The sequence below is a fragment of the Brachypodium distachyon genome, chromosome 1 (genome assembly GCF_000005505.3).
Source record: "Brachypodium distachyon strain Bd21 chromosome 1, Brachypodium_distachyon_v3.0, whole genome shotgun sequence".
NCBI lineage: Eukaryota > Viridiplantae > Streptophyta > Magnoliopsida > Poales > Poaceae > Brachypodium > Brachypodium distachyon.
The window spans coordinates 31,746,936-31,760,118 of record NC_016131.3 but is presented as its reverse complement, the minus strand read 5'-3'; the positions used below and the strand labels follow the sequence as shown (position 1 = coordinate 31,760,118).

The following is a 13,183-nucleotide window of genomic DNA, read 5'->3' as shown; positions in this document are numbered from 1 at the left end:
TCGTCGGGGAGGAGGTGGGCGAGGGCGGCGCGGCGTGATGAGTCCGGTGACGCGGTCGGCGCGGCGAGGCGAGGTTCGTGCCATCGCCTAGGACGACGGAGAGCTCCGACGCCACGGTTCGGGGCTCCGGCGAGGTCGGCGAGCAGCGTCCGACGGCTACGAGGCACCAAACGAAAAACCAATCGCGTCAAAAGAACGGCAACGCGGAGGGGAAGAGAAAACACCAAGAAGAGGCGGAGCTCACGCCAGTGGCGGTCTCCGACGAGAGATTTCGGCGGCCTGGCGGCGAAATCGAGAGGGGAAGGAGGGGGAAAAGAGAGAGGGGATCCGGGGCTTTATATTGAAGCGGGCGGCAGGCTGCAGGGAGCACGGAGATGGCGGATCCCGGTGACGGCGGCGAGATTGGCGGCATGGACGCGGCGGCGTGATGGGCGGGGCTTTCCCTGTGGGGAAGACGACCCCGACAGGTGGGGCCCACCTGTCGGTGGCTCGTGCGCGCGCGGCGGGCTGCTGCTGGGCTGCGGCGCGCGGCAGGTAAGTGGGCCGGCCCAGTTGGGTCGGTCCGTTTCTTTTTTTTTCTTTTCCTTTTTCCTTTTTCTTTTTCTGTTTTTCCTTTGTACTTTTGATTTTGAACTCCAAATTGATCCAAATAAATTCCAGAAAATTTGTAAAATCATATTTAATATGATTCAACTTTTGGGACTAAATTCCCTTCAAAATAAAATAGTTAAAAATTAATTTTGCCCTATAAATGCCTTTAGGGCTTTATAACTATTTGGAATAAATAGTTTTTCAACTCCAAATTAAATCTTAAAAATTATGGGATAGCTCATTTATGCAATAAATCCCATTTATAGATAAACCCTATTGATTTAAAGATCCAAAGCTCAAATGGGTGAAAAACCTAAGGTTTAAAATGAAATAAAACCTTTTTAAAGCCTTTTTGGAATTCAAATTTGATTCAAATATGCAATTGTGGCATGATGCTCATGAATGCAATGCATATGAAAGAGTTTGAATTTTTGGGATGTTACAGCGTCCCGCCTTAGTCATCATACCCGCCTTCCAAGACGGGAGACGGTCCGCAATCTTATCAACCAAGCAGTCGAAGGCCTCAGGAGACGGCTTTCGCAGTGCCAACGAAATCCCGAGATAACGGACCGGGAAGGGGGCAAGCTGGCAGCCCATCGTGGTTGCCGCCTCCACAGCCTCCTCATCAGAACAACCAATCGGATATAGGGAGCATTTGGCATAATCGATGCTCAGCCCCGAAGCATGCCCAAACAGGTCAAGGATGCGGCGGACCGCCATCAACTCCAAGCGATCTGGGTGGCAAAACAAGATCACATCATCGGCATAAAGGGAGACGCCGGTGGACAACTGGCGAGTTGCGAGCGGTCGGAGGATTCTCAGCTCAAAGGCCTTGGAGAGGAGCCTGTTGAGCGTGTGTATCACCAACACAAACAACATGGGTGACAAAGGGTCCCCATGTCGCAAGCCCCACTGGTGCCAAATCGGCGGTACGATGTCTTGGATCTGCGATTGAATGTTTCGACGGCCTCCTCGCTGTCAGCAGCACAACTTGGATCCTGGATCTCGTATCCAAATGCCTGCGAATCATAAGGATTTTTTTTATCTGATAGAATGCCATTTGCACTGAAGTCCGCATAGTCTCCTTGAGATAATGTTTCAAGTCCTATGGTTGGAACGCCTCGAAACAACTTTCTGGCCATCAGTTCTATTAATCATTCTTTAGAAGATATGAGATGCTAGGAACGTCAAAGTTTTTAGAAATCATGATTTTAATGTCGTCAGTTGTAATAATATTATCTCATACCTAACTCTCTGGACTAGCTGCTTCCGGAAAGCATCACAAAAGGCATCCGCCACAACTGGTTGACTACATATCCGTATGCAATTCGGACTTTCAGAGATTTCGCTTGCATTTCGGACTCTTTACTTCCCTCTTTTGAGATAATATATTTAGGTGGAGGCCCCCCTCCCCTCCCCCCTTCCGCAATTGGCGTTTTAAGAAAGCATCAGAAAAAGACAACTGAACTACCGATCTGCATGTATTTCAGACTCATAGAAATTCTACATGTATTTCATTCATTTTGAATTCTAGCTTTCGAGATAATGTATTCAGCCGAGAAGACCCCCATCCCCACCGTGGACTAAAAAAACTCGCGTCGGATCCAAGTCTGACATGACAACCTCTCCTTTCAACTTGTGAAGGTGTAACTTCTCTTTTGAGTACTTCTCTTTTGTAACTTCTATTCAGGTGCCCTCCCTCGCCCCCCCCCCCCCTTCTAAAGCGGAGTCTGTACACCCCCTTCTTTCTCTTTCTTGGTTAATTTGTCACACTTTAAATTAGATAGGGATTAACAGTCTGAGCACTGACAACTTTTATTGTTATCTCTCCTTCTCTCTCTCTGTCCCTCACTTTTAAGTACATTATAGTACATGACATGTTTTTAATTACATATTCAGTACATTATGGTATACGAAATATACCTTATTAGTTTTGAAATACCTCGTGTACATGAACTTATGAGATGAGTACATCATAATACATAGCAAATATATCAGGATACATGTCAAGTACATTAGAGTACATGGCAATATATTATTAATTTTATGTACCTCATCAATTTAAGTACCCTGTCAATACTCATGTACACTATGATTACAATCAAAACTACTAAGTACCTTCTCAACGTACCTTATCAATTCTCACGGTACATCAAGGTACATGATAGTACCTTCTCAATTCTCAAATTACATCATAGTACATGATAAGTATCTTCTCAATTCTCAATTCATATCAAGAGTGTGTACATCGTCATATCAACGGTGTGTACATCAATTCACAACAGTACACCATGTACCAGGACAAAATCACATTAGAAACGATGATCAAAAGACAGTACCTCTCATGGATCTAACATAGAATAAAAGAATAGACGCGGAGGACAACGCGGCGGCGGTGGCCGAACACACGGCCAGGGGCCTGGCCCCTCCTGCCCCAAGGCCGATGCGGCCACTTCTTGGCTGCCTTCTACTTGGGGCGGGGGCAGCGGTGAGCAGCGGCGGGCGGGTGCAGGGGGAGGAGACAAGGAGGAGGAGCGGGGGCAGCCTAGGCCGGGGTGGCCGGCCCCCACCCCGGGCGGGAGAGCCTCCACGGCCACGGCAAGCTGCCATGCGGGTAGCAGCAGAGAATTGGGGAAGGGGAAGGGGCCGAGCTCCATCAAGAGACACGGGGAAGGGACCGAGCTCCCTCACAGCACGGAGCAGCTCTCAGCAGGTGGATTCGCAGGGAGAAAATAGAGAGAAGAACGCCATGGGAGGAAGCAAACAGAGGAACGCTGGGACATCTACTAATCACTTGGGGCAGAGCTGCAGAGAGATTAAGGGCTCCTTTGATTCCAAAGATTTTCATAGGGATTTTGGAGGATTTGAATCCTTAGAATTTTTTCCTATTTGAGTTGTTTGATTTGTAGGATTGAATCTCATGGGAAATTTTCCTAAGCATTTTATTGCACTACATTTCATAGGAATTTTTCCATCCACTCCAACCTCTTGTTCAAATTTCTTTGTTTTTCCTGTGTTCAATCAAACAAACATTGGTCTAACCACAATCATGTAGGTTTCGAATGGTCATGACATTGCAATCATACGGTTTTTCTATTCCTGTATTTTTCCTATCCTGCGAATCAATGAGAGAGAGAGAGTGAAATGGGACAGGAAATGCTCACTGGGACGGGGGGTGTCGATCAAGAGGATGTACCGGGAGGTCCCCCCCTCCCTCCCCTCCCCCACCCCATCTCTCTCAAGAAAAGAAAACCATGCAACTACCCAGGTTTGTCCAAAATACCAATGCATGCCAAAATCAATCTTTTTCTCATCTGCCAAAACTTTATTCACAGGATCTGAAGATCCTTACTGTTCAGACAAAAGAATGGAAGAATTAACCCAGATTAATCATCTTTCACCTCCAAAGATTATTTTGGAGAGAAGACTGAATTTCATCTCCCGGAAGAAAAGACACGGATTCGGTCGCTTGTCAGGCTCCAAGGTTGAAGTAGACGGTGTAGAACTCATCCCTCAAGGTGAACAACGGCTCCAGGAGGAATCCCCTCCTGGCCCCCCGGGCCACGAAGCTGATCGGGTGGTACCGCCGCAGCGGCTCCGCACGCGCGAAGCTCGCCGCCGCCTGCGAGAACCCCGCGCCGCAGCCGACCTGGACCTTCGCGCCGGCGGTCACCACGAAGCACCCCGGCCTGGTCCCGAGCTCGAGGGACACCGAGCCCGGCTTCCCGTCGAGCCCCGGGACGACGTTGAACAACAGGGAGCCCGAGCTCTTCTCCTCCGACCGCACCACCGTCAGGGCATCTGTGATCGCCATTCCCGGCAGATCGAACGGCTCGATCATGGCGGATGCGAGATTCGTCGGGGCACCGTGGCGCCGGTTGGTCGTCGGCGGCGGAGAGAATCCCTGGGGGACGAGGCGGAAGGTGCCGTGGACGGCGGCTTCGGTGCCGCCGCCTTCGGGCCGGGGCTGCATCGCCAGGGAGGTGCCGTTCACGGTGGAGAGGACGAAGGTGCTGCCGCCGGATTCTTGCGTGAGCGTCACCAGCTGGGAGCTGTAGGAAGAAGGGACGGGGCTGATCCAGTCTGAGATGGCCGCTGCGGCGGCGCCGGTCTTCGCGTCCCAGTCTCCGGTGCTGAGACCGGCGAGCAGGAATGGCCCGAAGAGGACTGCTTGTAGAGATGCAAACTCTGCTCGATCATCTGGAGACACAACACTTCCAGTGAGTTTGGCATCAGGATCTTGACTCAGTTTATGATGTTTGATGTTGATTTCAGGGTACTGATTGATTTTAGCAGATTTAGCTAGTGTGGTACTGTATTAACATTGTAACTTAAGGATCGCCATGACATGTTTATTATTTTCTGGGCCTCATATCTGTTGATATATAAAGTTGTAATTCAGTTCATTCAAGCTGAAATATATTGATGCATGCTGCAAAAATGTGGAAATTTCAGACCTTTTATTGCTTCTGTTCTTAGGTTTATAGGTAACTGGAGTGTCAGGTGATCACCACTATTCCACTGCTTGGTGACCGTGAGGAAGGTCCCTGATAAAATTAAGATTGAGTAATAATCTTCAGTGTTCATCAAACATTAATTGCACGCAAAATTCTGTATTCCTCGCATGTTCATGAGCATACCTGGAGATCCTAACTGCAAATATTTGTCATTCAAAGTTGCTTTTGCACCATTCGCGGATGCCCACGATGGTATTCTCACATTCACCGTCGCATATTGACCGTTTGTCTGCGGGACATTAAGCAAACTGAATAAATTCCGATCTTTATCGTCTTAAACGAAGTGCCATCGTTAAAAAAAGCTGTTATCTTACCTTTGCAGATATTGAGAGTGAGACCTGAAGATATTGATCAGATGAGCTGAGCGGCTTCAGTCGCTGAGTAACAGTAAGGCCTGCAGATTTCCAGTTGAAAATGCTTGGTATGTACTGGACGACGTATAGCGTTGGCTTGCTTCCTTTCTCTTCAAAGTAGATTGTGTCCCCAAGCTTGGAAAATGATTCTATCCCTGCAAACAACAAATCAGACAATTCAGACATTTCTATTGCAGTATTGCCTCTTGTGGAACTCAAGAACCGTCTGCTTACCAGTCCCATAACAGCACCAAAATGAATCATACTGTGTTCCCCAGCCATGGTAGCTGACTGCCTTTGATCTGCCAGGGCCCTGAGGCAGCATGTAGATCATGACACCAGGGTCCCTCCCTCTCTGGATGCTCAGGACACCGTTTATCAGCGCACGCTCGTAGTAGTCGGCGTACGCAATCTCCTTGGTCCATCTGAACAGGTGGCGAGAAACCTGCACACTTTGTTTAGCACGCTGATTCTTGAGATGAAAAGTTAGTCTGATGGTCATGAAGAGGCAAATTACCTTAAGCATGTTGTAGGTAGTGCAAGACTCCTCATTCTCAGTGGTCAGAGTCGATGCCAAGCGCTTTGGATCGGACCTGACAATATCATTTCGAACATGAAATTTTAAACAAAATACAAATTTAAACTTGTGCCATCTATATTTCATTACCAGAATTCACTGACGGATGTGCCACCAGTTGCATAGCTGTGAGAAGTATTAACTATGTCCATGAAGAATGTTGAAATTTCCTGTTCCATGAATTTTATGGTCAGCTTCACTCAGGTTCACTCGAGTTAGAAGGAGAATACTTTCTTTTGGTCGATAATGATTACAGAATACTAGCCAAATGGGCAAATCACATATTTCAAATTCATATATATTTAGTATCATATATTTCTTCCAAGAAAATACTCCCTCCGATCCATAACAAATGTCGCTAACCAGCGAAACTTATTATGGATCGGAGGAGTAGTATCTTGTAACTATAGAATCTCATTTGCATTATTTGGATGCAAACAAGATATTGCATTGGTAAAAAAAACATAGCCATGGAGAGGTAATAACAAAGATTATGTGAAACTTGTCTAGCCTCATCCACTGCTTTAGTCAACTATTCTGAAAATCGCAGTAGTTATCATTCATCCAAGAAACAAAACTTTACCCTCATCCAAGAAACTCACACTTAAAAACTCCAGAAATTAAGACTTTTTTTAAGGGAAGAAATTAAGACTTTTTTCTTTCAAAAGTCCAGTTCTAATCAAAACTTGAAATAACTTTTACCTTGTAGAGAGGATCACCGGTAACCTCGTATCTCATTTGCCCGCCGACAACAACCGGGATATGTGTATTGGCGTGAAATCCAGTAAGACTGTCGGCCTGAAAGAGAAAACAGAAGAAAATATCGTTCATCATTCAGAAATAAGATATCTATTTAGTTGGCTACTAATGATTATATTTTTTCTGACAGCCGCTGGCTACTAATGATGATATCACATATTTCATCAGAGGGGCATGAACAAAGTGTAAGACAAGTACAGTAGCAGAGACACAGGGGAGCAAGGAAGCTCTTCAGACCTGAACCGCTAGCAATCCCAGGAAGCACGGCTTATCGAAAAGATGAGCGAGCACCAAATGCCTCTGATCATTCTGGTAAACACACAAAAGGAAAAGATGGAATCAGCATCAGACACAACCTGAAGGTCCTGAACAGGAAACAGTGATCGGGCGGCAGGCAAGAAGGATAAGGGGAATGACCGTGATGGTGTAGAGCTGGTAGAGCACGTCGTTCATGCCCCCGGTCTCCTCGTTGAGGGACGTCCAGTGCCGCTCGATGCCGTGCCGCTGTATGACGCTCCTGACGCGGCCGCCGAAGTAGCCGGCCATGGCGACCGCCATGGCCAGGGCCTTGCCGTTGCCGGCCACCGTGTGCTGGTCCAGGAGGCCCTGCATGATCTTGTGGACGGTGTAGTAGGGCGCCCACACGGGCTGGATGGCCTCGAAGCGGTCGAAGAACTCGGCGGGGAACGCCGAGAGGTAGCCGTTGCCGCCGTTGGCCGCGGCCGCCTGCTGGCACTCGTGGAGCGCGTCCACCACGGCGGACATCTTGGCGGCCAGCGTGCCGTTGTGCGTGCTCGCCCACGTCTTGGCCGCCGCGCTCAGGTAGTGCCCTGCAGCACAGCACAGGAGCAGTGCATCAAGGCATGCCAACTTGCAAGAATCGCTGCGGAAAGAAGGGGTCCAAAGTTCCTTTGGCCATACGTGTACTTGATTATTGTTGCCAAAAAAAATTCGAAATACATGAAGGTAACTCCTAGGAGACGATCAGACCTGGGCCACATAGCCCATCCTCGCGAGTGGAGAAGTCCAGAGCCCATTGTGCGAACTAGGCTCCACTTAGCCCACAGCCCATCAATCATGACCAGAACTGGCTGGAACCAACCATCGACCGCCTCCCTCGGCGGCCCAAAACAACGCTCTACGCAGTTGGTGAACACCTTGCATTCCTCCGTTTTTACGAGCCGTGAATAGGCCGGGACGCCGGAATCTCGTATTCTCGTGTGAATTCTAAACGGATTAAACGCCGGCGATGCCTAAGAAACGACTGGACTCGGGAGCAAGAGGGGCGCGACGCTGTTGTGAACGAATGAATTACGTACCGACGAAGTGGCCGCGGAGCTCGACGTCGGCGCCCTCCCAGCCGCCGTAGGGCTTGCCGGGGGCCGGCAGCCCCGCCTGCGTCCGGAAGCTCCAGAGCAGCCGGTCCACGTCCAGCAGCAGCAGGTACTCGAGGTTCGTCTGCTGCGCGCGCCCGTACACCGCGTCCTCCTCCATGTCCAGCCTTACGTCCTGCAGCGGCACCTCCTCCAAGAACCCCGCCGCCGCTGATGCCGATCCTCCGGACGCCGAGCCCTTGAGCGCCCGGTACAGCATCGCCCAGCCGGACTCCTCCGTGGCAGCGGAAGAGGCGAGGGGGGCACGGAGGTCCATCCACGTGGCCTCGTCGGTGGGGCTGACGTGGGCGTGGTCGTGGAAGAGCGCCCGGAGCCGCCATTCCTCCGCCGAGGGGTCCCCCTGCAGCCGCGCCCGCACCGTGTGCGACGACAGCTGCGTCGGCACGTTCGTGCACTCCTTGGCCACCGCCATTGCCAGCGCCAGCGCCAACGACAGCGCCGGCATCACCAACGGCGCCGGCAACGGCAACCCCCGCCGCGCCATTCCGAAGATAAGAATACTGAGCTCGCTCTCTCTGTGTGTCAGTGTCAGTGTCCGCTGCTTCAGTTGCTACTACTGCCCAAAAATGCCAGGCACGCACCGGAGAGAGCTGGGAGCGGCGCAAGCTTTTATCGCCCGGCCTCCCTGTGATGTGATGTGAGTGACCACAGGAATGTGGAAAAAGACAGCGTTTAAGTAAGTCTCGGCGAATTCTTATGCCTGGCTGGCTACAAAGACCAAGCGCTGCTTGAAGGCGGACGGGCGGACGGAACGACGACGGACAGACCACGAGAAGAGTAAACAACAAAAGGGTTTTATCGGTGCACTCACATGCCGCGCGAACGATGCAGCTCTTGTCCCATTGCGTTCTCCTTCTTGTCACCTTGCCTCTGCTCTCTTTTTGCTCTTCTTGTCCCCAGGCCCGTGAGAAGAAGGAAGCGAGTCGCGCTACGTAGCTTGGCTAGCTAGCCAGTAGAAAATGGTATAATGGCCTGGCCGTTTGTATTTTTTTTTCCTCTTCCGCTCCTTCACTCTCTTCAATTCACTTGTCTGGAGCCATTAAACATTCTTGGGCAAGAAGAACCGTAGCAACCAAAAGCATAGCTGCTCCCATCTTGTGACCACACCGCATTTCGCACTATGCTATCAAGGATTGTACCACAGCAACAATAATAGCAGCATATACGCCGGCACCTAATTGGACGACATTTATAGTCACGCGGCACATGAATGTAAGGTGCATATGTATGGATCAAGATCTTAACCACCCCAAGAATTCCCAACACCATCACACTCACACATGCTACTTTTCTAGTTCTTAACATTATTGCTCATGGCGAGAGACAACAGTACACTCAGTAACTGTGTACTGTAATGGCCCAAGCACATGTGTCGGTCTGCGACACTCTGAAAGTTGTGGTCTGTAGCGATCAGTTCCACGTGCACGGCGGATGGATCAAAAGAGCATTTTTCAGCTGTCGGTGGTGACCAGGTTGAAGTAGACGGTGTAGAACTCGTCCTGGAGGCTCTGCAGCGGCTCCAGCAGGAAGTTTCTGTGGGTGCCCCTCGCCGCGAAGCTCAGCGGATGGTACCGCCGGAGTGGCGCCGCCTGGGTGAAGCTCACGGCGTGGCGGAAGGCGGCCGTGTCACCGCCGCTGCTCATCCGGCAGCCTACGCCGACCTGAGCAGCCTTCGCGTCGGATGCCATCAGGAAGCACCCTGGCCTGGTGTTGAGCTCCAAGGACACCGAGCCGGGGAGACCGGCCACGGCATTGAAGAGGGTGTCCGGTCCTGGCTGCAGGTTCACATTGAGGTCATTGGTTACCGCCATGCCAGGCCTGTCTAACGGTTCGATGATCACTTCCTGCCCTCGAAGAACGCCACCGTCACCGAGGTTAGCAGGGCCGTAGACCCGGAACGTGGTGTGCACGCAAGCGTCGCTACCGGCGACGGGCATCTCGCTCATAGTCAGCGTGCCGTTGATGATGGACACGGACAGGACGAAGGTCTGCCCGCCAGACTGCTGCGTCAGGCTGACAAGCTGCGAGTTGAGCGACTGAGGGACCGGGACGACCCAGTCGTCCATGGAGGCGGCGTTCGTGGCATCCACTTCCCAGACACCAGGGTTTAGACCATTATTGGACTGGTCGCTGGATGTTATGGTCTGGTTGCCGTGTGTCAGACCAGCGAGGAGGTGCGGTCCGAACAGCACTGCTTGGATGGATGCATACTCTGGCCGGTAATCTGAAAAGGAAATTACCATTAAGTTTACATTGTGGCAAGGAAGATATCAACATTGTCTGAGATTTTGTACCTTTGATTGCCTCGGTTCTTAAGTTAATGGGAAACTGGAGCAGCAAGATATCGTCACCCCAAAGTTTGGTCAACGTGAGGAAATCACCTGCAAGGGATGATCAAGCATGAAGCAGGAATTTCTCAAATTTTCATATGAAATATCAGCAATATCATTTCATTAGTGAAGTTACCTGCAGATGTCAGGTTGAGTTTTTGGCCATTCAGAGTTGCCACTGCACCAACTGTGGATGTCCATGACGGGATCCTCACCATCACTTTTGCTGGTTGGGCATCTCCCTGCGTGTATGAGAAAGTAAAGCAAATAATAGAACATTCCGATTCTTGATCCAACAAGATGGCCTAGGTACCATGGCTGAAGGTGATATTCATTTTTTTTTCAAATGAAACTGATATTCAGAAGTTACCTTTGCAGAAATGGAGATTGCAACTTCGAAGTAAGGATCAGTTGAGAACAGTGGTTTGGCCTGCTGCTGTACAGTAAGGCCTGCCGCTGTCCAGTCGAAAGTGCTCGGTATGTGCTGAACTATGTAGAGTGTCGGTGTTTCACCCTCCTCCAGGAAGTATATGGTATCCCCTAACTTGGAGAATGACTCTATCCCTGCCAATTATCAATGCAATCTTCATTTTTAGAAACCGAGAATGGCGGCAAGGTCACTTGTGCAAATATTTGAGAATTACCTGTTCCGTAGCAGCACCAGAATGTGTCATTTGGACCACCCCATCCCCCTGGCATCTTGGGGGGGTGGCCAGAAGGGGGCGCGCCGCTGATGCTCTTGGATCGTCCGGGGCCCATGGGAAGGAAATAGATAATGACACCAGGCTGTGTTCCCCTCTGGTTGCCCATGATCCCATTGATGAGCAGTCTTTCATAGTGGTCAGCGTACTTGACTTCCTTTGTCCACCTGAATAGGTTTCGTGAGACCTGCGATCCAGAGCAAAGTCAGATTCATAATTTGTCTTCTGTTGAATTAATAATACCTGCAATGAGAGGCACGAAGCACAACAGTTCACCTTAAGCAAATTGTAAGTTGCGCAAGTCTCCACGTTCGAGCTGATTTTGATCTCATCTACTACTCGCTTTGGGTCATGCCTGGCATGTACAAAGAACTTGAGCAGGGAGAATCGCAAGACATGACTATGGTGATAGATATGTATCATCACTCACCAGTGTTCCATGGTAGATGTGCCTCCTGTTGCAAATATATGAGAAGAGTTTACAACGTCCAAGAAGAATGTTGCAATCTCCTGCGCACCGTGGTTAGTTTTGTATTCAGCTCCGGATCACTCAAGTTTTGAAAAATAGAGGTACTCGTTTTTTCTTTGATGCTTGAGAATAACCCGAAATTATAGTGGGCAATCATAAGCTGAAGCTTGTGACATTGTGCATCGAAGTGGAGGTCTTTGTTAACCATTATAAATAGGAAACTTTAAAGAACTTTCAGTTTACCTTGTAAAGATGGTCGCCGACAACTTCATATCTCTTTTGCGCACCGATTATGACAGGAACATGAGTATTAACATGCAACCCTGATATGTCATCATCCTGAAAAGGAAAAACTGATATCACCCAAATGTTGCTAAAAACACTGAAATGATGAGATCTCAAACGTTAAAAAAGCAATTGAAAGGCAATTTTCTGACGTGAAGGCCTAGTGGTTCGAGGAAGCATGGTTTGTCAAGAAGATGAGCCATCGTTAAGTGCTTCTGGTCTTTCTGCACAGTGTAGAAACAACTCTAAGAATATCATATACAAGAACCATAGTGAAAGATTACTAAACATTACAAACTGCAATGAAACTGATATTACCGTTATAGTATACAGCTGATACATCACATCATTGAATCCACCAGTCTCCTCATTCATGGCTTCCCAGTGCCTCTGGATAGAGTACTTCTGTATCAGATTCTTCACACGGTCACTGAAGTAATCAGTCATCCACACCACCATCTCAAGACCTTTCTGATTCCCAGCCAATGTATACTGATCCAGAAGGCCTTGCATAATCTGTCAAAATAGTAAAGCGCTACGGCTCATAACAACAACATACTATGATGCTGCATGATGTGACCTCAACATTTGAAATCAAATCTTGCAACAGGATAGTGGTGATGGATATGGAAAAGTTGCTGCAAACCTTGTGGATGGTGTAATAAGGTGACCAGGCCTCGGAAAGCTCTTCGTACATGTCGAACATCTTCTCGGGATAAGCTGAGAGGTACCCGTTGCCCATGTTCTTTTGGCATTGGTAGAGGATGTCCACCACCCTCGTCATCTTCTCCTTGAGCGAGTAGTTGTGCGTGCTTGCCCACATGTGCACTTGCACTCAAGTAGTGCCCTGCGAACACAAACACAGAGAGCTTTTTCTCATGCACATGGAGGAGATTGAAATGGACAAACAGTTTTGGTCACTGGGTGAGGTGACCTGAAGTGACAACTGACCTACAAAATGGCCTCGGAGTTGGCTGTCGGGCGCCTCCCAACCGCCATAGTGCTCCCCGATGGTGGGAATGCCAGCCTGCTGCCGGAAGCTCCAGACGAGGCGGTCGGGGTCGAGGTACAGAAGGTACTCAAGGTTGGTCTGCTGGCCCTGCCAGTACATCGAGCCGGGGTTGAGGCGGACGTCGTGCAGGGACACCTGGGACAGGAATTCAGCTGTGACCTGGTGGCCGCCGGTGTTGTCACCGCGCGTTAGGCT

At 49.6% G+C, this 13,183-nt stretch overlaps 2 protein-coding genes across 2 annotated transcripts; both read right to left on the bottom strand.

Moving 5' to 3' along the window:
* Positions 1 to 3,881: 3,881 nt before the first annotated feature.
* LOC100829886 lies at positions 3,882 to 9,167 on the bottom strand. Its single transcript, XM_003563580.4, has 11 exons — positions 8,117 to 9,167; positions 7,215 to 7,627; positions 7,035 to 7,106; positions 6,741 to 6,836; positions 6,129 to 6,208; positions 5,979 to 6,054; positions 5,696 to 5,906; positions 5,423 to 5,616; positions 5,232 to 5,337; positions 5,049 to 5,138; positions 3,882 to 4,791 (listed from the first exon to the last, which is right to left on the bottom strand). The coding sequence occupies exons 1-11, from the start codon at positions 8,673 to 8,675 to the stop codon at positions 4,064 to 4,066; spliced, it is 2,625 nt and encodes an 874-aa protein (XP_003563628.2). The 5' UTR covers positions 8,676 to 9,167; the 3' UTR covers positions 3,882 to 4,063.
* Positions 9,168 to 9,286: 119 nt separating this feature from the next.
* On the bottom strand, positions 9,287 to 13,070 carry LOC100824449. The gene is made up of 12 exons (XM_024457840.1): positions 12,928 to 13,070; positions 12,623 to 12,823; positions 12,295 to 12,492; positions 12,129 to 12,200; positions 11,935 to 12,030; positions 11,653 to 11,732; positions 11,499 to 11,577; positions 11,166 to 11,409; positions 10,892 to 11,085; positions 10,658 to 10,763; positions 10,486 to 10,572; positions 9,287 to 10,415 (listed from the first exon to the last, which is right to left on the bottom strand). Exons 2-12 carry the CDS (start codon positions 12,797 to 12,799, stop codon positions 9,643 to 9,645), a joined length of 2,106 nt encoding a protein of 701 aa, XP_024313608.1. The 5' UTR covers positions 12,800 to 12,823; positions 12,928 to 13,070; the 3' UTR covers positions 9,287 to 9,642.
* Positions 13,071 to 13,183: the final 113 nt, after the last annotated feature.